Source organism: Spodoptera frugiperda, chromosome 28 (assembly GCF_023101765.2).
Source record: "Spodoptera frugiperda isolate SF20-4 chromosome 28, AGI-APGP_CSIRO_Sfru_2.0, whole genome shotgun sequence".
In the NCBI taxonomy this organism is placed as follows: Eukaryota; Metazoa; Arthropoda; class Insecta; order Lepidoptera; family Noctuidae; genus Spodoptera; species Spodoptera frugiperda.
The window spans coordinates 10,174,217-10,202,149 of record NC_064239.1 but is presented as its reverse complement, the minus strand read 5'-3'; the positions used below and the strand labels follow the sequence as shown (position 1 = coordinate 10,202,149).

Below are 27,933 nucleotides of genomic sequence, written 5' to 3'. Positions count from 1 at the left end.
AATTATGAATAGGGATATTTAGGCATCGATGCGAGAATGAATGGAAGTGAATATTAACATACGACACAGAAATTAGGCGAACGGCTATGTGCAAGTTCGGTTCCCATGCATGACACGTAAGTAAGCCTTTTGATAATGAATGAATAAAATTAGGTACACCTTAACATAAAACATTTCATTTATTACAAAATGTATTACAGACAACTTATTATAAACAAGTAGGTACAAATAAAATAAATTAAGATTTACCTATAATTTTAAACCTACAATTATGAGGAACAAGTAGCGAGTTTCAACTTTCATTTAACTCTAAAAATTAGATTACCTACATTACTAAGTATCACACTGTTTTATTCATCTCCTTTGTTGGTTCTTCATCGAATTCTTTTTTGGTGGTTTTCTTTGGACCTGAGGAAAATAAATAATGATTTTAGTTATGGCACTATAAACAGTCGTTATTGATTTGTTTCTCAAAGAAAGTAAACATAATACGTATAACAGTTTCGGAACTTCTGGTGAAATGTTCAATTTTACAATCGTCATGTTTTTTCGTATCTTCTAGAATCAACGCAACGTCACGCCTTTTATCCCCGAAAGGGTAGGCAGAGCTACACTTGCACATTACGGCACTTAATGCCACTGTACAATGTACACCCACTTTTCACCATTCGTATTATAAGTCACTGGACACAATTCCAGACAATATGCTACTACTGAGAAATTTTCGTAAAACCGAATAAAGCCCAGCATCTCCCTAATAAGATATTTTATACAATATCACTAAAATATTACTATCCATATATATACTTACTCGTAAGTATTAACTTGATTAACGTGGAGAAAGGAGCATCGATGACCAGCACCATCAGGAATGTGACAGCGAAGGCCAACGTGTAGTGAGCGAGGAACTTGAACAACTGGGAAAGTCAAAGTCAAATCATTTATTCCAATTAAACCATAAATACTTATTGTAACTTTCGTGAGAAATATATTTTTTTTTTTGAATGGGGAAAATCATCCAATGGCTTCTCCCGCCTTGGGCGAGGCGAGAGGGAGTGTCAGACTCTTACTGACTAAAAACCACCCTGTTCCTACTCCTGCTTTTCGTATTATGATCGGCTTACACACGTAAATGTTTGACGAGGAAATGAAACTAGTCGAGTTCTGCGTCAAACATTTGTGTGAGTAAGTCGATCATAATAATTAATATAAATTCTTAGGTACTTTTGAAACTTCAACAAATAAAGAAATACATAGTCGATCAGTCTGTCCGTCAGTGAAACTCATTCCAAAGTGTAGCTTCGAATGGAGAAGAACGAAAGAAACTTCACTCGTTACTCATTTAAAAAAATATATATGTATTTACAATTATTTCTCTAGTCTGATACATTTTTCCAATCAGCAAATAAAAAATTGTATAATGTAAGTATTGGAAAGGTCGCAGTTTTATTTGATAATGAGTAGTACGTACCGCAGATTCTACAGAGAAATACTTAGGGGCAACTGCGGAATAGTTGACGGCAGCCATCATACCATAGTGAAACAAATACATTCCATACGATAACCGAGATTGTAGCTTCCATACACTGAGTGATAAGAACCAATTTATAGGACCTGAAACAAAAATACACAAATTACGCCTTTTTTAATCCCGAAGGGGTAGGCAGAGGTGCATATTACTGCACGTGATGTCACTATACAATGTATACTCACTTTTCACCATTCGTGATGTAGGTTCCGTGTAATAAGGGGTTAACCTATTGCCTGGGCACAATTCCAGATTCCGTGTTACTACTGAGAAATTTTCGAAAAGCCGAAAAAAGCCCGGTAATACTTGTATACCCAGGAATCGCACCCAAGACACCTTGCCCTTGGCAGTCGCACTTGCGAACACTTGACCAACGAGGCAGTCAACGTTTTGAAACAAAAATATTTTCAAAATATTATTGGCTTAACCTACGTCTATGACTATAGACCAAAATATATGTAGATATTTAAAAATATACCTAATTGCTCTGGGTTTAATGTTTGTTTTCACGTGACACTTTAGCAATTAGCAACAGTTATTCACACGACCTAATCAATCAATTATAATATTATTCCACGTTATCACTCTGTCCAGATAATCCTTTTAAAGTATTAATCTGCAGGATATTTTATTTGAAATAAACCTAATTGCTTATTTATCAAAAATGTTTTATATATTTTTCAGTTTTAGTACGAAACATTGTACTTGAAAGGGGTTTCTTAAACCTAATTAGAGAATATCAATACACTATAGCAGATCTTTTCATATGTAAGTGCCATTTTTTCCGTATGTCTGTTGACAAGTGTCGTATCGATTAACGATGATCATGGATATCCGCCACACCAAGGAATTTCCCGGTTAATTAACAAAAAATCACGGTTTACTCACGTAAATTCGTCATGAGCAACGTGATGAAGAGCCCCTATATGACACAAAAGTAGTAGAGCTTTTCTCCATTAATTTACTTGAGTAAACCGTGATTTTTAGTTAATAAAGACCTTATATTCGTTGTCCATAAGCAGCGCTGGTCCCGAAAATTCGTCTACACATTAGTCCCAATTCCATGAAACAATAATTGATTCTTCCATATTAATCGTGCTTACCTCCATAACCATTGACACAAGCATATATAATACATCCAACATATAACCCCCATAGAGGTCTGACGAAGGAGTTGTATAAACTATCTCCTATTTGATTGTCCCAATCCTGTTGTCCTATGGGATAGTGCGTATACACTAAAAACGTTGACAAACTAAACGCAGCGATCCAGTAAATTGTTGTTGTGATCTGTAATAATAGAAAAACTATAAATATTTATCAAAAATATTTATACCAATTATTTCGTAAACCTTCACCACTGGTAGCTTGGATCATGCTGCCGCTACTGGTCGGCTGCTATTTTTATATTTTTAAATAATATTTTGTTTTGTATTTTATAAGTAGTATTTAAAAATGTAATTTTAGAGAATTTTAAATAAACAAAGAACATTGAACTAAAGATTAAAAGTCTTACTACCAAACTCAGAGGCATTTAATGATTACTGAAATTATTCCTTAGATTTTGTTCTGAAAATAATTGCTAAGGACTGGGTTAAGTAACCATTAAATGACTCTGAGTATGGTGGTTAGTAAAGTACGTAGTATTTCCTACAGAGTACCTATACAACTTCATTAAACTCTTACCTTAGACATGACAAGTTTTTCAGTTCTCACTAAATACCCAAAGATCATGCCGACAAAAAATGGAGAGCCTCGAGTCAACGTGTTCATGTAATAATTGACTGAATAATCCATTATTCGGTCTGGGCGACTGCAAATATAAAAAAGTTAAATTTTTTAAGTATTTTTACCACTCTTAAAAATATATTAAGAGACTCTTTCTTAAAAAAAACGATCCTAGATGATAAATTTTTACTGTAGTGTCCGTCTTGTAGATTATTTTAAAATTAAAATATAACGCACATTTTTTTCTGATTTTATTAGGTAAGGAAATAAGTACGTTTTACATGTATAAATGACATATTTGTTCCCACTTCTAAACTTTGATCCGTTGATGTAAGTATTATTATCTTATATGAAAAAATAAAACCTAACCTTACTAACGGACTAAATAGATTTTTAATTTGCATACCCCTTCATCATCCCTATTATTTATAGCTTCAAAGTCAAATATAAATTAAATATTACCTATACATCGTAGAGGGAAATTCCTTGATAAAATTATAAGTAGTCGCCGCTGTCAAAATAGCCACCAGCCCAGCTAACAAAGCACCCCAAGCTATCTTCTTCCTTCCCATTAGAACCCAATATAAAATAATTGGAGACAAGATATGGAGTTGAACGTCTATTGCTAAATACCATGTCTGACCGACGCACTGAAATAAAAAAATAATATGATTATGTAATCACTATTATTAAATATTCATTTTTTAACTCAAAGCAAAGAGAAAGATTGTTATATTCTTAATTTACTAAAACCTAAGAGAGAGAAAGAGAGAGAGAGACTCATATGTGGTCTCGAAGATATAGGAAGGATATTCTCTCGTAGCGTATAAAACATGCTGGCTCAATCAGAATCGCTTTAAGCTACGCCGTAGGCACTACGGCTACTACGGGGCTACGCCGCGCCGTAGCACAGATGAACGTTTGAAACTAAACTTACAAATGTGAAAATCTTGATTGGATTCATTAAAATTTTAACTATATTTTAGTACTGACTAGCAAACCCGGCGAACTCTGTTTCGCCACCAATGATATTCCCTGTTTTCTTGCTTTTCTTTTAATTTTTTCTGAATTAGCTTTGCTATAAACCTCACGGAGCCTGAGACCTTTCCAACGAATGCAAAACCGTGGAAATCGGTTCGTGCGTTCTGCAGTTATAGCGTCAGGAAGGAAAACCCAACTTATTTTTATATAATAGATAAGCCTATCTTACTCCAACCAAATATTGAACATTTCACTTACCGTATTAGTGGGATTCATATAATTCTGTACATGTAACAAGGTAGACCACCAGGATGTCCTACACCTGTGAACATGGCCTTCCACGACAGTCCATATGGGTCCATCAGTCCATCGGTTTAGAAACGTAGCTTCTAAGAGTACAATAGCGGCCAGTAAGGGAAACATGCGTAAGAGTCGATTCAGCCAGAACAAGTGAATATTTTTCATTAATTGATCTAAAATAAAAAAGAAATTCTATGAGAAGGAAATTAAAGGAGGTATTTTCAATGTATTTTGTGAACAGCAAACTGCAGAAGTTAGCAACAGACATCGGTAAATAATATTACTAAGTCATTTATTTTTATCACACTAAATAACTCAGTAATTATTATTTATTACACATATTGAATAAAATACTATTATAAAAGTAAATATTTCTGATACAAAATCAATCAGATTAAGAATAATGATTGACGATGATCTGATAAAGAATGTGGTTCAATTACAAAATTCATATTTCACGTGACCAAAGGAAAGGGTATTGCTCAAATAACACTATTACTAGATAAGATAATAGCACCAATATGCCAGAGAAGTATTATTTAATCAAATTTAATTTCAGAGTATCTCTACCATGCGTCTGAAGCAATATCTAGTATTTATCGATAGTCGCTAGCGACGACGTAAATTTTTTGTATGTCTAATTTTACAACGCCTCTACCGATCACCTGTGGAACTAAAATTTAACGACTAACATCAAATACTATTGCTTATTGGTAGAGGTACAGGTCACCCATGACACCCACTGATTGATACAAATACAAAGAGGAGATGCCACAATGTGATTATGCACTGTGGCAAAAAAGAACGATAAAGTAAAAAGGTATAGATAGGTTATATGCGCTCAAGTAGGTATGTATGCCACTAAGTAAGACCTGTCCAATATAATTCGCATAGTGACATTCTTATCATGAGATAATGTATCAGAATTAATCTTATAGCAACTTGATAAGTACTAAAACTAAGTTGTTTAATACACGCGGCATTATTTGACCAGACTTTTGATAGCAATTGATATAAAAAATGCAGTCTAGTCCGACGATTAGTTATCAGAATATCGGTAGTGTAAAAAAATATACAAGATTAGTGGTAAGTATCGTCTCTGGCGTTTCAGGTGTCCATGGGCGATTGCTTACCATCAGGTGATCCGTCTACTCGTTTTCCGACTCATACAATAAAAAAATGTAGAGGCTCAGTGTATGTGAACTTGTATGTTTGTAAATGCAGCACAGTAGAATATCCAGCCAGTTATAGATGATAAAAATGTTTTACTTACTAGAATTCAATTTTCCAACTGTAGTATAAACCACGAGAAAGCCACTTAACATGAAAAATGTGTCCACGGTCATTGTTGCTGCCACCACCCATAAAGCTTGCCATGATGTCCCCCACTAGAAACAAAGATAATATGTTAAAAATTAAAATAAACTTCACAATTTTAATCTATTTCTTTCAAATATTTTGTAGTTAGTTTCAAGTGCGAGAGAGCCATGCTTCGGCACGAATGAGCTGGCTCGACCGAAGTGATACCACGGCCTCTCAGAAAACTGACGTGTAACAACTCTTGCGTAGTGTTTCGTTGTGTGAGTAAGGTTACCAGAGGCCCAACCCCCTTTCCAATCACCGATTCCCCAACTAATATCATAAAAAATATGTATTTTTAGTGAATCTACAATTACGATTGATTCTTACAGTTACGATAATATTGTCTAAAGACAATAATAGTTTTTCAACCGTCTCCCAAAAGAGTAGATTCTCAATTCTTGTTTTTTAGAGTCTCTTTTCTACTATATGTTAAGTAAAATGTAAAATTCCCACAATTATTTATCTTACGTTTTTTTATCTAATTATACTGATTAAAACTAGTATTATTTATTGATTACAGAGTCATGAGACCATTTTATCATGTAGGTAGATAAGATAAATAAAGAATGTTAATATTCTTTCTTTCATCAATTACACTAATATATAAAATGAAATGTCAAAATTTGTTTGTTTGGATGTTTATCCGTCAATGACTCTGAAACTACTGAACGGAAATTTAAACAAGTAAACAGACAGGGATTGATCTGACTAGGATAATAGGATACTTTTTATCCCACGGGAACGCAAAAGAAACCGTTGACAGAAGCTAGTTTCCTATAATAATTCTATTCATAAAAACTAATACGGTACTACTTTAATTCAAAAATTAAGGTTTGGTAATAAATAATGAGTACTATTTAGTAAAACACATAATTTATCCCTAGGCTTACACAAAAATATTACACATCGAGTCATAAAAAATATTTCTGTTAGAAATGGGACGATGTGGGCCGATTTGTCTTTAGGCGTAACGTTTAAATGTTCCCTAGTTGTCGTTTTATTATTATCAATTTATTCTATTTATCAGTTCGTTTCTAAGAACTGTTATAAACATTAGTTAGCCGAAACATTGCAAAGGATCACGCTACTCGTTTTTATTATCTTTTTTTTATATTGGAATAGCTAGTGATCTTTTCGTATTATAACTTTCGTGAGACATACTAATCGCGGAATGCTGCTCATAATTATGAGCCTCTAGCATGGCTTGAAACTAGTCGAGTTCCTCGTCAAACAATTACGTAAGTAAGCCGATAACGTAATAATTAATTTAGCTTGTGATTATCTTTCCAAAGTATAGATGAAATATCAAATAAAGATTTAGCCTTTAAATGTAACAATAGAACTAAAACATTAACAGTACTAAAAATAATACAAATCTACATACGAAACGTATTTGCGTTTTATAGCACTCACCGTAGATGCATCAAGGGGATTGGACCAATTTGGTTCTGATGAAAACGAATGGCCAAGGACCACCCACATCATGGCTAGAGCCCTGATGCCGTCCAAACATTCAATCGTGTTCGCACCAGAAGTAAATGTCATCACACGACGACCATTTGTATAGACAGAAAATGATCTACCAATAACACTCACTGTCTTAGGATCTGAAATATACAAAAGCTTCATAGAAGAGATTTTACGTCATTTTTGTATAATAGTTACCGTGCGGTACACTCGTGAATATGAGCTCCGGTGTGGGTCAAAACTAGTTGAACTTTTCTCGAATAGTTCACGTGACCACAATTTATTTAGATTTTATTTCAAGTAAAAACAAAAGAAAACCAGTAGAACATTAATAATGATGACTGCACACAAAACTACTGCTACCGTGCACGTGTCGCGGGTTCAATTCCCGCACGGAACAACTCTTTGTATCCACAGATTGTTGTACCAGGTCTAGGTGTCATGTGTATGTAAAAATGTATGTTTCTAAACGCACCCATGACACAGAACAAAATCCTAATGTGGGGCAACGTTTTTTTTAATATTAAAATATACAAGTAAAAGGAGGAAAAAACGTACCTTTTTTCAAAATAATCGTCTGCCAGATATCAAACGTAGTGCTAACAAGAGTTAACAACCCAATTATTGAGAATACAACCCTGTAAAAAAGAACATTGATTAAAATCAGATCAAAATATGTTCATACGTGAAGAAATTGCACTTTACATTAGGAATCGCTTACACTGCCACTGTGTCGCCTGGCACCCACGGCTTGTCGTTAGGCAGACGACAAAACTCATCAGTATATTGAAAACCAATAGCGGATATGTTGAATAAATATGAATTTATTGCTTGCTTAGTTGTACATGATCTTGGGATACATATAGCCAGTCTGAATGATAACCCAGAGAGCGGATTCTGTATTGAAGTCCTGAAACAAAATGTAGATAATTGAAATCTTCTTTATAATAAGTATTATTAACTGTAAAGCTATAACTAATTGTATGGTAACAAGGGCAGAGAAGAGTAGAAGGAGGGTAGGGAGGTCTTTGCCCTGCAGTGGGATGACCACGGCTAAAAATAAAATGACAAGGACACGGGCTCGAGTCTGTGGAAAGCAAACTATATTTACTATTTAAAAAAAATCTTCATGATTTTCATCTCGCTTTTTAAATGCATTATGAAGTTACCATTACGCTTGAGCGCAAAGGTTCATTTTAGGTTTGACTTGACTTTATACTTTCATAGAACAAAATATTGAATTCAAATCCCAGTTAAAATTGTCTGTTCATATAACCATTTCAACTTTGTGATACTTATCCGTTTAATTCATATTCAGTACAATCTCGGTTATAAATGTAAATATTGCTTTAAGAAAACAATGAAATGCTCACCTCTCATCATTAAAAATGCCAGTCATCGCCAGCATTCCTTGTTTGGAAGCATAGTATTCCTTCAAAGTTGCTACAGTCTCATCGTCTAACTGTAGAAGTCTTGGGTCAAAATTTGGTATCTCAAAGTCTTCAGGGAAATGATATCTCTGGTTCATTGGTACGCGAATCATGCAGTACTTCCCTTGGAGTTCGGTGTTTGTTTCTGTTACCAGGTTGATGCCCAGACATTGGTGATAGTTACCCATGTCAAGAGTGTTGCCTGTAAGCACGCCTCGTGGCACCCTGATACCAGCATCAGCAACTGTTTGACAAATATATGAAAATGTAGAGATACGTGTATGTGTAGGAGAGCCATGCTTCGGCACGAATGGGCCGGCTCGGCCGGAATAGTGAGGCCTCACAGAAAACTTACGTGAAATAACGCTTGTGTCTATGTTTCGTTGTGTGAATGAGGTTACTGGAGGCCCAATTACCCCCTTCCCAATCCCCGATTCCCCAACAACCCTTAAATTTCTAACCTCTCTTGTAACACCCTTGGTGTTTCAGGTGGCTATGGGCGGCGGCGATTGCTTACCATCAGTTGATCAGTCTGCTCGTTTACCGGCTTACACCATAAAAAGTATCTTATTTTATGTGTTCATTAATATGAACACATAAAATAAGATACAAAAAACGAAAGAGAATTGAAGATACAAGGATATAAAAAATATTAAAAGAAATTGGTCTTAATTTTAGGTGAAACTTCTTCTACAATTTGTAAACATTTTATTTGGTATTGGTTATACCCAGCTGTGTTAGAGATCAATACCAAAACTTTAAGCTTAATTTGTCACTTTACGACCACTTAACAAGTTAAACGCCATAGTGTCTCCTTTGGATACTCTATTGGCTGTCAAAGACTTAAGTACAGTTAGGTAATAGTGTGTGACTAGATTTTCGAGCAGAATTCAGTTAGTTATTAGCTTTTGTCATATTTTTTATGCAATATTGTCCAAGCAATGTTATCATACTCAATCGCTAAGTTACACCGAAAACCTGTTAGAAATGAGCAAATTAAATTAGTTGACTTAGGTACTGCCGCACTCAGAAACATTTACAGATTACTTAAACTATTCCTTAGTAGTTATTATGTATCAAAAACAATTACTAAGGTTATAGGCTAGCGGTTAGCCATGACATAGACATAGGTTAATGGTTACCCATTAAATGACTCTGAGTACGGTAGTAAAATACTAATTCATTAGGCCGGTGTCGCACGTGTTAATGCACTTATAAAACCAATATTATATTTATAGCAAGATACTTACACAACATGGAGAGAATCGTATTGTTTCTTATTTGATCTATTTGTTCACTACATAACTCCGGATCTATCACATCTCTATAAAGATCCTGATCTAAAGCCTCATTCGGTATAGGCTGTTGAATGTGCCCTTTAACTAATATAAAACTAATTGAAACCACACAAAAAATCACTTTGGAAAACATCTTGCTGATCTCAAACTTTTTAAATTACGACATAATAAGAATCTATAAAGAGCTGTTAAGAAATTTAACTTCGACTGCGACTATCACGATCGATATTCAGATGTAATGTGGAAATATGAAACAAAATTTTGTAATTAAGACGGCTAATCTAATCGTTATATAGCGTTCAATACTGACGGAGACAAATTATTGAAATCATTGATTAGGTCTTTGTTAATCTTCGGTTATTGACCCATTGGAACACGTGAGCTAGATCATTATCAGGAATGCTCCCATAAGACCATAAATCTATCTAAGCAAGTAACTGCCGTACTCAAAGACATTTAAAGATTACTTAAACTATTCCTTAGTAACGATTTTGTATTGAAAACAATTGCTAAGGACTGGGCTACGTAATCATTAAATGACTCTGAGTACATTATATGTATTATAATATTATTATAATACTTACCGCCAAGTATTATAATATAATGTTTGTTTGAATGCTATAAACTATGGAACTACTGGTTCGATTTGATAAATTATTTTGTGTTGGATAGTCCGTTTGTCGAAGAAGGTTATACGCTAAAAAATATCGCGCTACGACCAAAAAAGCCGAGCACAGGAGGTGTAACCGCGATGAAGTAACTAGTATTATATTATGAAAATGCCATAAACCCACAATTTTACCATATTCTGTAATTAAAAGATGTTAATGAAAATAGAAATAATATTTAAATGAAATAAGTAAGACAGCTGTATAAAACCATCATCATCATAAAATGGAAACCTATTCTAGTAAATTAAACTACTCATGCCCATATTTTATTACAAGGACAAGTGGGCATAAACCACATAAACTTTTTTATGTACCTAATTTATATGTATATTATCGCAAATTTCGATGACATTCAGCATTTTGTGTTGCAATTCATTCTTTATCTTAGGATCTAGCAAACCTTCCTTACGTCAGAATTTTAATGCAGGTGAGCAGATAAAAAATCAATAGGTAGATAGAGGCGACATTAATCTGTACTTAGTGTGGTATTAACACTAAAAAAGTGCATGCAGTTCTATCATAATGTACGTATGTAAAACAACTACTTACCTAAGTATGTAGGTAGGTACTCGTAGTAGGTAGATATTTACTTACTTTTTTAATGCACGAGCAGGTTCCTAAATAATATAAGACTAGACCGTTGGTGTGTGCTTTGCAATGTGTACTAGGCTCGACTCAAGCACAGAACTATTATTTGTGTGATTCAGTGATTGTTAATCCCAGTCTGGATGTGATGTATATGTTAAATAATTCAATTTCAAAACCTGGGGGCCTACTCTAATTCAACGAACGCACGAAAAAACTTCGCAGATTGCATACTACAATTCTATTTATTGCGAACTTTTGTGAACAAAAATGAACGAATGAAATGAAGATAAATAAATAGGTTTTGATATATATAAAACCTACGGCCGAAGATTAAACGAAACTTCGGATTCAAGAACCGGAGTAGGCCCCCTGAACCTCTTTCATTTTCGTTTCATTGACTGATTAATAAGTCAATGTTCTCTAATAACATTTAAAATAAAAATTAGCTAATTTTAGTCCAACGTCTGATAAGGAATGCAGGACAATAGGTTTCTAGCGCATCGTCTGATAAGCAAATGAACAAATCATTAATCCTCTGTCGGTGGCTTACCCACTACCTTTTACGCAAGAACGCGAAAAATATTTTTATTTACCGATAGGCGATAGGTACTGCAGTTATACCGTAAATAGAGATAGTGATGTTGATAAATAGTTTAATACCCGTCGCTCGAGGTATGTTGGACAAGAAAGTGATGTAGTAGGTACACGTACAGTGCTCCCAGTGTACATACAACATCAGATACTCCTCCAGATCCGCCTGTGTATTTTAAAATTTGGAATGCTTGAACCCAGCAACTACATCAAGTCATACCCCATAAATATCTCATCTAATACAAAAGTAACGTCGTAGCTTTTTTTGAGGGGGGAAAATCATCCAATGGCTTCTCCTGCCCTGGGCGAGGCGAGAGGGAGTGTCAGACTCTTACTGACTGAAAAACACCCCGTTCCTACTCCTGCTTGTCGAGCCGGAGCGCCGGTAAACCCGCTAGGTAGTCCGCAGCTCCGGAAACGTCGCAGCTTAGTAACGCAACGCGTATAATCCCTTAGTCAGTTGCGTTTGATGTTGTTCAGCGACTTGCGCCGGCGACCGTGCAGTCAGTTTAACTCCTAGTATTTTGTAACGAGCAAATGTCAGTCGAGTGCCTTGTATAATAAAACTGAAAATTGATTATTAGGCGTTCCTATTTATGTTAGAGCAATGTTTTTACCGATTTACCTATTTTTGTCCAATGACTTCAGAAGAAAGAACATAAATGTGCCAGTACTGCCTGTTGATATTTTAAGTAGATAACCTAGTGCTTAAAGAGACCAAAATCCTATCTAAAAGTCGTATATCATGAAAAACATGCTCCATGTTTAAAAAATCTAATATAGCTACATAAGTTATGAATTACCATACAATTAGATAGGTAAGTATGGATGTACCTCTACTTATTATTTTTATTTTAACGCCATCTAGTGAATACCAGAAGAACTACAAAAGACAGACATGTCGTTCTACGATTGCTATCGGCTTATGAGAGAAAATAGTAAATACTTGTTCAACTCATAATGTACATGTATTGTTATGTACCTAGTACCTACCTAAAGAACGTAATTGAATCAACGTAGGTACCTACGTTGGTTCAATTTTTCTTTTTGTTACCTGAGACAATTTTGTTGAAGATACTCCTCTTCCTACATAATTCCCAACCAACCTATCTAGATAATTAAACCTAATATTATGTGAAGTCTAGTGTAGGTAGTTGTAGATACTTATTTAATATGCTAGATAGGCTAGCTGTATGTAAAGATATAAATAGTCGGGAGTCGAGAGTCGGAGGGTTATAAGGTCACGGTAACTTAGGTGTATCTAAACGAAAAAGCGACGATTTTCCTATATAATACATACCTACATACAACTATAGTGTGGTAGATAATATAATACTTTCTTGGGGCCTATCCAACAATTCTATTTTTTTAACCACTTAGTTAGGAATTTATCATCACACGTTTTATTCCCGAAAATGTTTCTACACTCTGACTCTACCACTTTCATATTAATAAACTCTGTCTAACTAGGTAGCTTGTTTACCATTATAATAATAAGTATTCTCCCATTTTAATTAGGTAGGTACCTATTACAATGCTTCAAAACTGAAACTGGTGTTATCTTAGTGTGATTCCGCCGGCCATGACCGGACGCTTGCATCTAAACAACTGCACTACAAACACATTCAATGCAGTCTCTCTCTTTGTTATCTCACACAATGAATATCCATTTACATGCATGTATTCTTTTTTATGGTATAACCGGTAAACGAGCAGACGGATCACATGATGACCATACGAAGGATGGCTCTCCTACACTTTAATATCTATGTACCTAATAAGATGTAATAGTGTAAGTATCTACCTAAATAAGGTATGTTAATTTTACACCATTTGCAGCTCCATAAAATAGAAGAATAGGTAGATAGGTGCTGCTACCAAAATACTAATAAGATAATACCCGGGAATCGAGCCCGGGTGTCGCAATTGCAACCAGACCTGCCAATTAGGTACTTTAGTAAGACTTCAATTCATTTGAAAATATAATTTACAGTAATTTATTAGTTTCTAAGAAAATTTATACTATGGTATGGACTATGCACCTACCTTCATATCTAATACTTCGAATCACTTTTATCAAATACGTGCCAAGTTTACATCAATTAGGATTTATAGCCCGGTAACAATAATGTAAAAACCATCGTTCAATGATATCTGTCTACTAATATTTATCTTACACGCGCGTAAAATAAAAGATTAACAATCTAGATCTTGATCGAAACACAATAACAATAAAGTAATTAGGAACGATTTATCAATATTAGAAGATAATTAGGGGAAGTCCGGGAGAGTTGAACCACTTTTAATATAAAATACCATAAGTATTTGTTTATTGGGTTTAGAGAATCGATTATACACTTATGTGATGCCTTGCTTTAGTAGGTATATTTGTGCTTAATTATATTGCTAATAAATGCGCTAGTAACATTTTATTGGCATTTTACTAAATGAAAAATGAGTCAAGTCTCCCTACCAACAGGGACACTTGAACCGAGGTATGGGGAGAGTTGACCATATTGTTTTTGTGGAAAATAAAAATCATTTTCGGCTTCAATCATAGTTTTAATATCTTATCTTATACAGTAATTAACTTGTTTGTAATACTGCTATCAAAGAAAATGTAATTAACATAACATTCTTCAGGGTTCCGTAGCCAAATGGCAAAAAACGGAACCCTTATAGATTCGTCATGTCTGTCTGTCTGTCTGTCTGTCCGTCCGTATGTCACAGCCATTTATTTCCGAAACTGTTGGGCCTACATAGTTGAAACTCTGTAGGTTGATGTATTTTGATAACCGCTATCCGAATTTTGAATAAAAATTAATAAATTTAAATATTAAAGGGCACTCCATACATGGAACGGATTCAAAAAAAAAATATTTTTCAGCTAACCTATCCGTGATGAGTGTCTATGGATAGGGCTTTAAAAAAGGCATTAAGGTTCCTAAAACCATTTGGTTTGAACGAGATATCATTATTAGTTTTTAAGAAATAAAACATTTTCAAAAACCGCAAATATAACATTGTCGTTCATACAAACACTATGGCATCTACTTGCTAGTTACGGAACCCTTCATGGGCGAGTCCGACTCGCACTTGGCCGGTTTTTTTTTGTAAAATTGTTTCAAAAATGCCATATTTATTTTTCAAGTTTGTCGAATAGAAGCGCCTCCCTTAATTTCATCTATGGCATTTTGCAATTCCATTTTTGTAAGTTTTTTTCGTTTGCGAGCATTTTCAGGAGGCTTGTATTGAAAAGGCATCGTACAAGTTGGCACTGCAAAAACAATAAATTATATTAAGACAGAAAAAATATATTAAGTAGGTATAATTTACCTGCACAGGGAGACATGAACCACTGAGCAAGTCTCCCGCAACCACCCTGGTGCAACTCTCCCGCTCACACTAATTCCCAATTTAGTTTATGACAAACAAAAACCGTGTGCTTAGTGTTTTTCTCTACGATCAATCGTAGAGAAAAATCACTAAGCACACGTCAAACTACATTTGTTTGGCAATATAATAATATCAACACACAATACGTACCTCAATAAATACGACAGCAATCACAAAACTACTTAAAACAAAAAAATATACTCCGCAGCAACAGAAACACGTTTTACATTGTCACTGACGAACCACACCACTAAGATGCAAAATGGCTGCATACTTATGATTGGCCTCTTGAGTGCGACCAATGAATGTTTTGACGTTTCGTTCGCACTAAATCCAAATACAATTTTGAAAGGTGGTTCAACTCTCCTACCTGGGCAAGTCTCCCGGTTTTCCCCTACACTATTATTTTGATCAAGTAAACAAGAATGTTCAGGGGCGTAAGTATACAACTAATTCTCAACTACCAACTAAGAACAAATAAAATCACAGAAAATGCTTGGAAACGATACGAATTTTCAGTTTGCATTGTAAGTGTTAGCACTCAGAGTGCAGCGTTTCGTCGTGCTTAGGTACGAAAAGTAAGGCTACAAACATTACATTAAGAGCCATTATCGAATGATTAAAAAATACCTAATTATAAAATTTAATAGGTTCAGTAAAACAGGGTGAATAATAATTTGTTGAGAAAATATTCTAACATCTATTCAAAATCTATTCACCCCTTTTTAGAGTAGTATAGTTAATTTATATTACAAGTTGAAATCTTTTCTTTTATATACTAATTCAATATAATCAAGATCGTAAGCTAGGTATTGTAGTTTGCGGCGTGTCATACATAAACAAAATACATATGTGTATGTGTGTGTGACAATAAGATCTTCAATCATATTCGATCGGATAGGGCTTCTCACAATCATGTAAGTACCACTATATTATCAACTATACTGGTAACTAATTAGGTACATGACATAAAACGTATGGACGTAATATAACAACATCTTTATTTACAGTGACCTTCATCAAGCAACCAATGTTATCAATCTATAACTATAACAGAAAACATGATAACAGAATAGACAATATTTTATTACTTAACATACAATATCGATTTACTTATGCAGTAAAATAAAAGTCTCAAAAATATGACGTAATTTTTTTTATATAATATAAATGCTGTTAAATATGAAAATAAAAAACAATAATAAAGAAATGCCTAATTAATAAAGCAACAGTTTGAGTCCGATATGATATAATGGAACGATTTTTAAAATCATGACCTTAGAAATGCGTGTTCACAATGATATGAGTTGATTGTGATAAAAATAATAATATAGAGGCTGCTCTCATCTTTCAATATACAATGTATATTCTAAAGCTAAATATTGCTTATAGTTTCAATTACGTGCTAGGTCAATCCTTGCAGACATCCAAAGCCTCCTGTTTCTCTTCAGCAAGTTCCTTGCCTGTAGCATCAAGCATTTGGCGCGCAAAGTCTGTGATGGTCAGACCCTGAACAATCTTCCATTTGCCATTGGCGGTTGTGACTGGGAATGAGAATACGACGTCACGAGGAGTGCCATAAGAACCATCGGATACAACACCCATGCTCACCCAGCGGTCTCCACTTCCCAAGAACCAATCCCTCATGTGATCAGAAGCAGCTTTAGCTGCAGAAAGAGCTGAAGACATCTTTCTTGCGGCGATGACGGCAGCACCACGCTTCTGAACTGTTGTGACGAATGTGGACTTCAAATAAGCATCATCGTTGATAGCAGCAGGGACTGGTTTCTGAGCACCACCAACAGTCACAACAGCATTTGATGCATCTGGGAACTGGGTTGATGAGTGGTTGCCCCAAATAATAACATTCTTAACATTCTGTACAGGGACTCCGATCTTAGCTGCCAGCTGTGACTGGGCACGGTTCTGGTCAAGACGGGTCATAGCTGTGAAGTTCTCTTTGGGAATGGAAGGAGCATACTTTGAGCAAATAAGAGCATTGGTGTTAGCTGGGTTACCAACAACAAGTACTTTGACATCCTTGCGGGCAACTTTGTCAAGGGCTTGACCTTGCTCTTTGAAGATGCGAACATTAGCGGCAAGGAGGTCTTTCCTTTCCATGCCCTCTTTCCTGGGCATGGCTCCTACTAGGAATGCAGCAACAACATCTTTGAATGCCTCCTCAGGCTTTGCTGTTGGGAGCACACCAGCGAGCAGGGGCAAGGCACAGTCAGCCAGTTCCATAACCACACCTTCAAGGACTCCCATCATGGGGGCAATATCAAGAAGGTGGAGGTACACAGGCTGGTTGGGACCAAATACTGCACCAGATGCAATCTGGTAAAGGAGAGAGTAGGCGATCTGGCCAGCAGCACCGGTTACAACCACTTTGATAGGTTCAGCCTGAAATAGAGTGAAGAATACACTTAATATTGTCTCATTTTTAATTTTTATTACTTTGTTTAGCTATGAAAATGTTTTATAAACCAGTTACAATCTGCTGAACATTTTATAAAAATAAGGTGTCAGTCAACTAATGGTTTCATAACAGATACTTCATACAAATAAACAAAAAACAGGTTATATTTAGAAACATGAGTTCTATCCAATTTACTAAGTGTACTAACACCTTCAGTATTCATGTTTGCGCCAATGTTATTCTTATGTAATAGGTACACAACAAGATCACTGACAAATCTAGTATCTAGCAAAATAATTATGTTAACATGGTTGCTATGGTTACAGAGGTTAAGCAATTTAAAAAGTTACGTTCAAATGCATAATCAGGGTATAAAAAAAATAAAAAACAATAAATATGACTGGCCGAAATCGATTAAAAAACGAGCAAACTTGATACTCAAGTTTTTGTTTAGGAACCGGTTTAACTTAACGAACAATTTAACATTCATTATTATTTTTAAAACATCCGTTGACAACATATATATTTAGCAGATTGATAAAAGTATTCCTATGTAATAAACTAATTATAAAAGAATCATGGCAAGTTGCGTTTGTTGATAAAAAAGATTCCGTTCACTAAAGGTCAAATCAAAGTCAATTGAAGTTTGTAATTTAAACACTCACCATTTTTGTATTTGGTTAAAAGATTTTTTACTCTAAAAGTTCTTATTGGCTTTATAATCAACCGGCTGAACCTCCTGTTGGAAATGTACTGTGACGAATTCTGCGGCAAATATAATAGGTATGCGCCGTGTGCACTCGTGTAATGTACGGTTCGCAAAATTGACTTTGACAAGTAGGTACCGCTCCATTATCTTGGTTGACACATGGTTGACAACCGGCTTAGTTTGATAACATGATTATTTGTCCAATTTATTTGGACCTTTGAGTTATTTTGGTGTTTAAGGCCTTTCCTCACGTATTGCGTTTCTAAATATACTGGATGTAATTAAAATCTTCAATATTTTTTATACTTTATAAAAACTAATACTTTATAATAACTACTAAAATAATATCATTACTTGAAGTCTTGAACCAAAAAACCAAATAAAGTTTTTTTATAGGTTTGCAATTGTTACCTATACCTTTGTAATTTTGATACTTTATTTTAGATTTCCGAACGCGGGAATAATGTTGCCTGTAAGCTCATGTGAGTTAAGTTTAAAAAAAATTATAATGTCTTGAAAAAGTCAATAATGATCTCAATTACAATTATCTTACATGGTTATAAATGAGGATATTTTTACATAATAATTTACACAGCCTTGGTAAATGCTTTTTCATTAGATGTACATTTCCTTTCTAGCAACCCTGGTTCAATATGCCAAGTGACATAACTATAACCTCAAATTCCTTTTCAGGGTAGTTCCGAGCTGCCTTGGTTGGTTTTTGATAAAAGATCAGTGATTTTCTCCGTGTTTGTGCCGGGATTGGTTTGTTAATTAATGGTTTAAAGTTCCGTAACAACAAAATGTCGTCGCTTTTAAGATCTACGAAATTTGTGCGATACTTCACTGGTGCGGCCCGTACGCTTATCCTAAACTCAGCCAAGACCGCTGAAACTACTACTTTAATCAATCCTAAAGCTTTATGTGCTGCCAATAAGTGAGTATATTATAAACAATATAATTTTTAAGTAAATCCAATCAGTACATTTCTTTAAAATCCTCTATCAATTTTCTTAGAGTAGATAGTTATCATGTCAAAGCCTCTCAAGTGTAGTATCTTTGAAAATGCCGTATTAATACCAGTTTTACATAATTTTAAATTAAATTGAACTAAATACTACCTTATTTTAAATTTACATTAATGTTTTAATATGACTAAACTCAATAACAATAAATGAAGTAAGGTTACTTCAAGTAGTTACATTCTAAAATTGTATATAATTTTCAGTGTGCTTATGAGAGATTATGCAACAAAAAAGAAAGAAAGTCTAGAACCATTGTTACAAAAATTGGACACTGAAGTTCGAAGATTTGGAAGAATCACCAAAAAGGATATTGACGAAGTATTTGATGAAATTAAGTCGAAAAATGACATCACAAGCTCACAGTCACTCCTGGTCATTAGATGTTGTGGTAAGAATATATTATAAGAATGTTTTTATGTCATAACCAAAATATTTTCATTCTGTTTTAACATATTATTATCATAGAAAACAAACCACAAATCCAAAAATGTTGAAAAGTTTTGTTTATAAATAAAATAAGCAATAGTTTTGAGGCACAGAGGGACAGAGTAGGCTGTCCAATGTCAGTGTGCCTGTGCACTCTGCGCATGATGAAGGGTCCCTCTGTGACTTGAAACCAGTAGAGCTTTTGTTTATGTATAAACTGTGATTTTTGTTTCTTCCGTATGTCTCACAATAATTATTATAAAAATCTAGGTGAGCTTGTACCAGAAGAGTTGCCAGAACAGAGAACTCTATTGGTCCAAAAAATATGGAGTGTGCTCATTGAAAGAGGAATTCCTATGGATATTTCTCACTATAATGCTTTACTACGAGTTTACATTGAAAATGAGCATCAATTCTCCCCGGCTAAATTCCTTGAAGAATTGGAGAGAAAAGGATTGCAACCCAACAGGTAATAATTATAACTTTATCATCCATCCACATAAAATAGTTTTTATAAGGCAGAATATGAAAGTCAACAGCAATTCTTTGATGCATTTTTTTTATTGAATAAGCCCGTAAACAATCATACGGATCACCTGATTGTAAGCAATCGCCACCGCCCATGGACACTTGAATGTCGAACGTCGGTTTTCCGTGAGGCTGTGGTATCACTTCGGACGAGCTGGCCCATTTGTGCCGAAGAATAGCTCTCCCACAATTAAGTAATAATATCTCTTGACTAAATCTTATTTACAAGTACTAATAGGATTGTTTTAATCCAGGGTAACATACCAAAGGCTCATGTGGCGTTACTGCCAGGAGGGTGATGTTGAGGGAGCCACAAGAGTGTTAGAAAAGATGCGCGAACTAAGCATGCCTGTGTCAGAACCTGTACTGAATGCATTGGTAATGGGCCATGCGTTCCATGGTGATACTGATGGAGCTAAAGCAGTTTTGCAGACCATGGCAGGGGCTGGACTTGAACCCTCTAACCGTACATATACATTACTGGCATGTGGATATGCAAAGAAAGGTGACATAGACGGAGTTCAAGAAATAATAAAAACTGCAAGTGATAAGGAAACACAACTTACTGACCGGGTAAGTCCATTTCATAAATTACTATTATCAAGTTTTCTGAGGGAGGTGAAATAATACATACTATAATGTTAATGCAAAACAATATAGAACATTTTGTAAAACCTTGATTTTTTATTCTAGGACCTATTGGAAGTCATTGAGCATTTAGCTGTAAGTGGACATGGAGATAAAGTGGACCAGGTGATCCCCCTCCTGCAAAAAGGTATAGGATACAATCAAGATGTATGTAATGTCATACTTAGACTGCTCAATAAGGGACAAGAAGGAATCGCTAAGAAAATTATGAAAACCATGCCAAAATCTACCAATATAGAAGATACCCCATTTAAAGGCGCATTCTTTGTGAAGCAGTTGCTAAAACTTAACAAACCTGCTGATGAGGTTATTAAAACATGCAAGGAACTGCAGGATGAAGGGCTTGTACCAAAAGCTCTTTTCATTGCAGCTGAAGGTTCACTGCAACTTGGCCAATCAGAATTAGCATTGAAACTATTCAAAGAACTAAAACAAGAAGGAATGGAAATCAGGCAACATTTCTATTGGCCTTTGTTAGTTCAGAAGGCAAAGGAAAACGATGAAGAAGGCCTCTTGCAAATTTTAAAAGAAATGAGCAGCAATGACTTTACAGTTACTGGAGAAGCATTAAGAGATTATGTTATCCCTTACTTGATAAAAAAAGATTCTCCACAGAATGTCTTACTTAAACTTCAAATTGCAAATGTACCAACAATCCATGCTGCAAGAAATCTAATGGTCGATCTTTTGGATTCTGGAGACATAAAAGGCGCAGCGGAAATAGCTCTGCAATATAGACCTTGGGGCAACTACTCTCTTGTTGCTAGGTCCCTCATCAATGCAGTGAATAAGACAAAAGATGTAGAATCGTTTGCAAAAATTCTCCATGCTATAAGTAGTAAACCTTTGTCACAGGGTGAAGAAGATGTTGCCGCCAACAACGAGGAAGGTCAAAGTGATGAAAATAATGATATTCATGAAGTCGGCCGTATTGTGAGGTCGTCTGCCAAGAGTTTGGCTAAACCAGACTTAGTAGAAAAGCTTTTAAGAAGTGTTGACTCTAAAGGTCTGAGAATAACAACTGACACTGCAGAATCAATTGAACAATTTTTAGGAGGAAACATGACAAAGGATTTGTCGCAGTTGTTAACCAAACTATCGACAACTGAGATGGAGCTGGTTCCGATTGAGAGTACTCGGAGACCTGGAGGACCTCGCACTACCGCTCAAATGGAGAATCAACTTGCACAATTGAAAAACAAAGGTGTCAACAATCTATCTCGTATACAGAAACAGCTGCTTGTTGCTTACATTAAAGAAAATAATGTGAGCAAGGTGAACAGTTTCTTAGAGGAATTGAAACAATCGAACTTTGAATTAACAACGGCGACGCTGGCTCAGTTATTCGAGTTTTACTGCGAAAATGATGAAGTTGAAAGAGCATTACAATGTAAAAAGCAACTTGCTGAGAAGGAACCAGGCTTTGTTCTAAACAAATTCAAACTAGTACAACTGGCATATGCTCAAATTAGAGCAAACAAATTTGATGAAGCTGTACAAACTTTGGAAAATCACAAACATGATGATAACACAACAGGTTTTATGATAAATTCCAAATGCTGGCAAATGCTAAACACATTAGCTGAACAGAAAAAAGGTGTCGAAGTAAGTACATCTTTATCAACTTAGTGAAATTAAAATCTAAATATAAAAAAAGAATAATCTTGACCTAAGTGGCTACTTGGACATTCATTTCACACACAAGATTAATGAATAGAGGGTTGATAGAACTATTCAAACATTTATAATCTCCTTTATTTTTCAGGTAAAACAAATGACAAAGACACTTATAGATAACAAATACATTGAGCCTTCAAATATTATTTTGGGCCCATCAATCAAAGTGCACCTACTACAAAACGATGTAGACGGTGCATTGAAAGAGTTTGAGAATTGCTGCAAACAATATAGGAGTACTCCTTGGAAGGGAGAACTGATGAAGTCATTGATCATGAAGGAGGATGCTACTAAACTTCAGTGGTTAGCTGACCTCAGTACTCAGGTATACCATCTTCATATTTGATTCTTATTGAGAATTTGATATATTTCTCTCTTTTCTTCACTAAGTTACAAAGAACTAAATCTTAACTAGATTTTCTGGACTGACTCATGTGCAATCAGCCACTATTATATATCATACTTTAGGATATAAAACTTGTAGCTATTTATATGAATCCCCAGAAATGTTACTATTGAGTTGTCTAAATAAAAACCCTGGAAAGATCTATACCTATTTCTTTTTACCCGACTGCCAAGGAAGGGTTATGTTTTTCGCGCGTATCTTGTATGTATGAGCCTAATATTCTTTATTACCTCATTTCTTCGAAACGGCTTGATGGATTTCGACAATCAGGGTATCGTTGGATTCGTCTTAATTACCCAAGTGTTCTTAGATATGTGACGTAAAACAAAAACCAACATGGCGGCCGTGAGGCGCCCTAGATAGGAGTAAAAAAAATTTTTTTTTATTTGCTACAATATGGGTATCAAATTAAAGAGCTCATCATGAGGATTCCAAAATGGTATATCACTGACATATAGAAAAAAATACTATGTGCAATTATGTTCTTTATTATCCAAACTAAATACTCGTATAGGTAGGTACTACGTGACGCGATTGACTAGCGGTGTCTGAACTTAAAAGTGAAAAGTGATAATAAAAGTACGTCTTAACTAAATTATTTACAATGAATTTATTTATAAATAAAGGACTAGCGACCCGCCCTCGCTTTGCTGAACGTTAAATAAGGAATCTATCTACATAGTCGTTTACCTATAGCCCATGCGACGCGTCAACTGTAAAGACCGTTTTTTGTCTAAAACTAGTAGAAATTTTGAAACAGTGTAAAGAGCAAATTTTATCTTCATTTAATGTAGAAAATTAATAGACTATTTAAAAGGATAAGGATTAATACTATTACGGACAAAAACCCCTCACAATAAAAGATCCAAAAAAATATATTAAATAGTCCACACGACGAAAATTCTTTTAAAGAATTAGACCGTTTACGAAATTTGTAAATAGTAAATTTAACTGCCCTTAATCCTTCTTCTTTTTCTAATTCCTTTACTCTCTTTGTGTTACGCAATCAATCTAAAATAACTTGATCGACGTGTGTTATTTTTTTATTATCTTGGTATTGGAAGTAGTTCTCTCGTGTCGCGGGTGAAATCTTGAGAAACACATAGCCGTATTATAACTAACTAAAAAGTGTTAAATAAAAATAAATAAATTTAAAAAATTAAAAAACCCGACTGCATAAAAAACACTTTAAATAAAAACTGAAAAGTAAAAAACAAGCTTAGTCTAAAAGTGTAGATAGCAATGCTATTACCACATAATTAAATAATTTCATAATCAATACACAAAAAATAATAATCTTATGCGAAACATAATTGAGTGTAACAGTCGGGACCCATTAAATAAACTAGACTAAAATCATTCAATATGGGTCCCAACTGTTGCACTCAATTATGTTTCGCATAAGATTATTATTTTTTGTGTATTGATTATGAAATTATTTAATTATGTGGTAATAGCATTGCTATCTACACTTTTAGACTAAGCTTGTTTTTTACTTTTCAGTTTTTATTTATTTAACACATTGAGCGCCGTGGTGGTCACTGATGACCGACGTTAGCGGAGGATTTGCCTTCAACAGTTATCTATTAGCAGTCAAAGACTTAATAACATGTTTCATTTTCTTCTAGATTCATGGAGAAGTAAACATCCTGCATGACTTGGTGCTCGCGTTCGTAGAGTGCGGCCGCTTGCGCCAGGCGCGTCGCATCCTCGAGACGCCCGGACTACAGACTCGTCACCGCCGCTTAGATGACGCTTGCCAGAGATACGTAGAGGTGTGTTATATTTAGTTGGTTCGATCACAAAAAGGACATACATTAACATGCAAGAGTTTAGACTGCTTTGTTGGTGGAGTACTCAAAAGGGTGAATGCAGGACATGATTTAAAATAAATTAAATGTTGCCCCAACTCCCAACACTAAGGTTATTTCTATGTAACCAAGAAATAAACTTAGTGTTGAACACATTATTCATCATTGTAACTTCTAGATTCTACAGAACTATTGACCTTTACTTAATAACATAACTTACTTTTGTTACAGGACGGAAAGTCCGAGTACCTCGAAGGTTTGCTTGAAGCTACGAAAGAATTGTCCAATGTCGACCGTGGTAACATCTTCTACCACCTTCTCGTTACATACTGCAAAGCTGACGAAACTGACAAAGCTCTGGGTCTTTGGACTCTTCTGCAAGAAGAAGGCGAAATACCCAGCGACCAGTTTCTTACACACCTCGGCAATCATTTAATAGCGAAGAAGAGAGAAGTACCATTCGTAATACCGGAAGGTACTTCAGTTGCTACTAAAAAGAAAAAAAATCAAGGTGATGTTGTTGAGAAGATCGTGAGCCGGAGAGAACCAACTAAACCGACCAAAAACGACGTATCGACTCATATCGAAACTTTGACCAAGGATGGACAATACTCCCAAGCAATTGATGTGGCTATGAAGTCTATTGAACATGGTGTGGTACCTAAGACAAGTGTGCTGAAATTCTTACTGAAATCTTTAGCTGATGAAGGAAATGTAGAAAAGATACAACAGTTGGGCAAACATGTAAACGATTCCTTAAAACGTCGTGTGACTTACGACGACAAACTGACCATGGCTGTGTTCAATAGAGGCGCTGGACCACAACATATCGATAATGTACTCGAATCAGTTAAAGCTGCTAAGTCTGAAGAGGAATTGGATAATGCGCTTCGAAAATATCCTAGAAGTAGCGCACTTGCAACCGTCGTTCTGGACAGTGAACTCACTGAAAAGTGTAAGTATTGAATAAAATATTATCTAAATTCTACTCCGTAAGTAGTCTAAAATCAGTGCATTGGTTTAACCATATATCAAGAGTAGGAATTGCTACAAGCCTCATGTATGGGACTATATTTTCACTAAAACTTATGAGCATTAAAGGTATGCGTCCATAGGCCCGCATCGTACGCATCGCACGCAATGGATTTTAGCTTGTCTTGTGTAGAAACTTATACAACTGCGTCCACTGCGATGCGATGCGTACTGATGCCTGCATTTAATCAATATTTTGTTCATGTACCTAGTGATTATTCTCTATTTGAATCATCCCATTTAATTTCAAACTTTGACACCACAATGCAATCTTATATTTCGTGATAATGTAAATTGTGTTTTTTTTTTCTATAGGCAAACAAATAGCCGACATTGCAGCATCGAAAGAAAAGTTCTTACCAGCTAACTTGCTTTGGATGGAATTTATACTGAACGGTAGAGAGAAAGAAGCCGAAGAGATCTGGTCAAAATGGCTGTGCAACGCGCCTGTTGTCGTATTCAGAAGGTTACTGCAAGAGAGTCACACAAGAAAAGAACCGGAAAAAATTGAAAAACTTATTCAAATATTGAAATCAAACAAGGGATTGTCTCTCTCATCGTTAGGTAATGCCTACTCGCGCCTTATTAATTTCTACATCACGGAAAATAAAATTGATATTGCTGAGGAAGCTTTCTCAGCGGCACTTAAATTGGGTTTGAAAACGGAACACATGAACAAGAGCACTTTAAAAAGACTGAAAACTACAGTAGAAGAATCAGGAAGAATGTTTAAATACGAGATTTAATTTAAAATACCAAAATGTATCTTGCATTTTACAATCAGCATCCATTTTCTGATTAAAATGTTTTATAGGATATTGTAAAATATTACTAATTTGTTGATATGTTATGATATGAATGTTACTTTGTTCTTTTGAACTCCCCGGTGTAAGTAGACCGATAAATCTTTTATCGAGAAAATTATTGTCTTGTTTATTATCAACATATTATTTTAAATTAAAGAAAGTAGAGCGCTAACTTGCAATGGCTGTTAATTACAAAATATGAATAAACAAGTATTGAATTGCACATGTAGAATAGTTTATTTTAGTTATTAATAAATTATTAGTTAATACTTTTCTAGTATTATTTTAACCAAGTCTCCGAATTTATGAAAAAGAAAATGACGATCTTCACCAGCGATAGCATACTTGATGGCTGTTATGTCGCCATACCTAATGGCTAGGCAGATCTGAATTTGGCCAAACATTGGGTAAAAGGCTGGCCAACCTGTATTGTTGAGAATTTTGTCTGAATGAAATGAGTGTAAGTATTGTATTTCTAATAACTCAAGGGAGGTAGATGCGGGAACGATAGCCATTATTCACAGCATCGATCACTCGGCTACACATCGCGATCCAACCCATAATTATAAAAAGCCAGGTAGGTACCATATAATTTAGCCGGATATGTACCTAATCTAAAGGTTGACAGGGTACATAGAGCTACGAGGTCTGCGTTGCTCGAGGTCCGACAGGGTATTGTCAACTTTAAGAGGGCAAAAAAGGACCATGACCATGGGCGACACTGATCGCTTTATACCATCAATAAATTGATACGTCGATCGGTTCGTTTGCCCTTTGTTCCACAAAAAAAGTACATGTAGGTATATCTAATCTGATATGATACAATGAAATTAAGAGTAAGTATGTAGGTGGTATGTAGATTAGAACAAAATAATAAAATAAATATTTTACATTTTCAAAAAGCCTGGCAAGAATAGATGGGTGATTTTTTTTTCATTTAAATACTGAGTATTTATCTGAAAAAAAAAGTCGCCCGGTCTCTATTGGCAAATAGCGTCTGAATAAAGGCGGTTTCATACTTTTCTTTGATTGGAAATAGACTTGCATGTCGTGACGTATCGTGTATCTTAAAACGCTTCGACCTGTCGTTTGGTGGTCACAGCGCT

General features: G+C 35.1%; 3 protein-coding genes and 1 long non-coding RNA gene across 4 annotated transcripts; 1 reads left to right on the top strand and 3 right to left on the bottom strand.

Annotated features, from left to right (window-relative positions):
• Positions 1 to 154: 154 nt before the first annotated feature.
• LOC118265331 (nose resistant to fluoxetine protein 6-like) lies at positions 155 to 10,344 on the bottom strand. Its single transcript, XM_050705903.1, has 13 exons — positions 10,047 to 10,344; positions 8,740 to 9,040; positions 8,088 to 8,276; positions 7,925 to 8,004; positions 7,313 to 7,506; positions 5,811 to 5,925; positions 4,496 to 4,710; positions 3,719 to 3,906; positions 3,215 to 3,341; positions 2,632 to 2,818; positions 1,472 to 1,614; positions 812 to 917; positions 155 to 408 (listed from the first exon to the last, which is right to left on the bottom strand). The coding sequence occupies exons 1-13, from the start codon at positions 10,225 to 10,227 to the stop codon at positions 341 to 343; spliced, it is 2,094 nt and encodes a 697-aa protein (XP_050561860.1). The 5' UTR covers positions 10,228 to 10,344; the 3' UTR covers positions 155 to 340.
• Positions 10,345 to 13,913: 3,569 nt separating this feature from the next.
• Positions 13,914 to 16,041, bottom strand: LOC118267934 (uncharacterized). The gene is made up of 2 exons (XR_007707328.1): positions 15,491 to 16,041; positions 13,914 to 15,221 (listed from the first exon to the last, which is right to left on the bottom strand). It is a non-coding gene; the product is annotated as an uncharacterized LOC118267934 (long non-coding RNA).
• Positions 16,042 to 16,481: 440 nt separating this feature from the next.
• LOC118265350 (malate dehydrogenase, cytoplasmic) lies at positions 16,482 to 18,617 on the bottom strand. Its single transcript, XM_035578177.2, has 2 exons — positions 18,425 to 18,617; positions 16,482 to 17,743 (listed from the first exon to the last, which is right to left on the bottom strand). Exons 1-2 carry the CDS (start codon positions 18,425 to 18,427, stop codon positions 16,751 to 16,753), a joined length of 996 nt encoding a protein of 331 aa, XP_035434070.1. The 5' UTR covers positions 18,428 to 18,617; the 3' UTR covers positions 16,482 to 16,750.
• A 512-nt stretch (positions 18,618 to 19,129) lies between these two features.
• LOC118265583 (leucine-rich PPR motif-containing protein, mitochondrial) lies at positions 19,130 to 27,096 on the top strand. The gene is made up of 9 exons (XM_035578535.2): positions 19,130 to 19,405; positions 19,697 to 19,881; positions 20,190 to 20,388; positions 20,702 to 21,020; positions 21,141 to 22,700; positions 22,861 to 23,097; positions 24,807 to 24,953; positions 25,221 to 25,944; positions 26,337 to 27,096. Exons 1-9 carry the CDS (start codon positions 19,272 to 19,274, stop codon positions 26,765 to 26,767), a joined length of 3,936 nt encoding a protein of 1,311 aa, XP_035434428.2. The 5' UTR covers positions 19,130 to 19,271; the 3' UTR covers positions 26,768 to 27,096.
• The last annotated feature ends 837 nt before the right edge of the window (positions 27,097 to 27,933 follow it).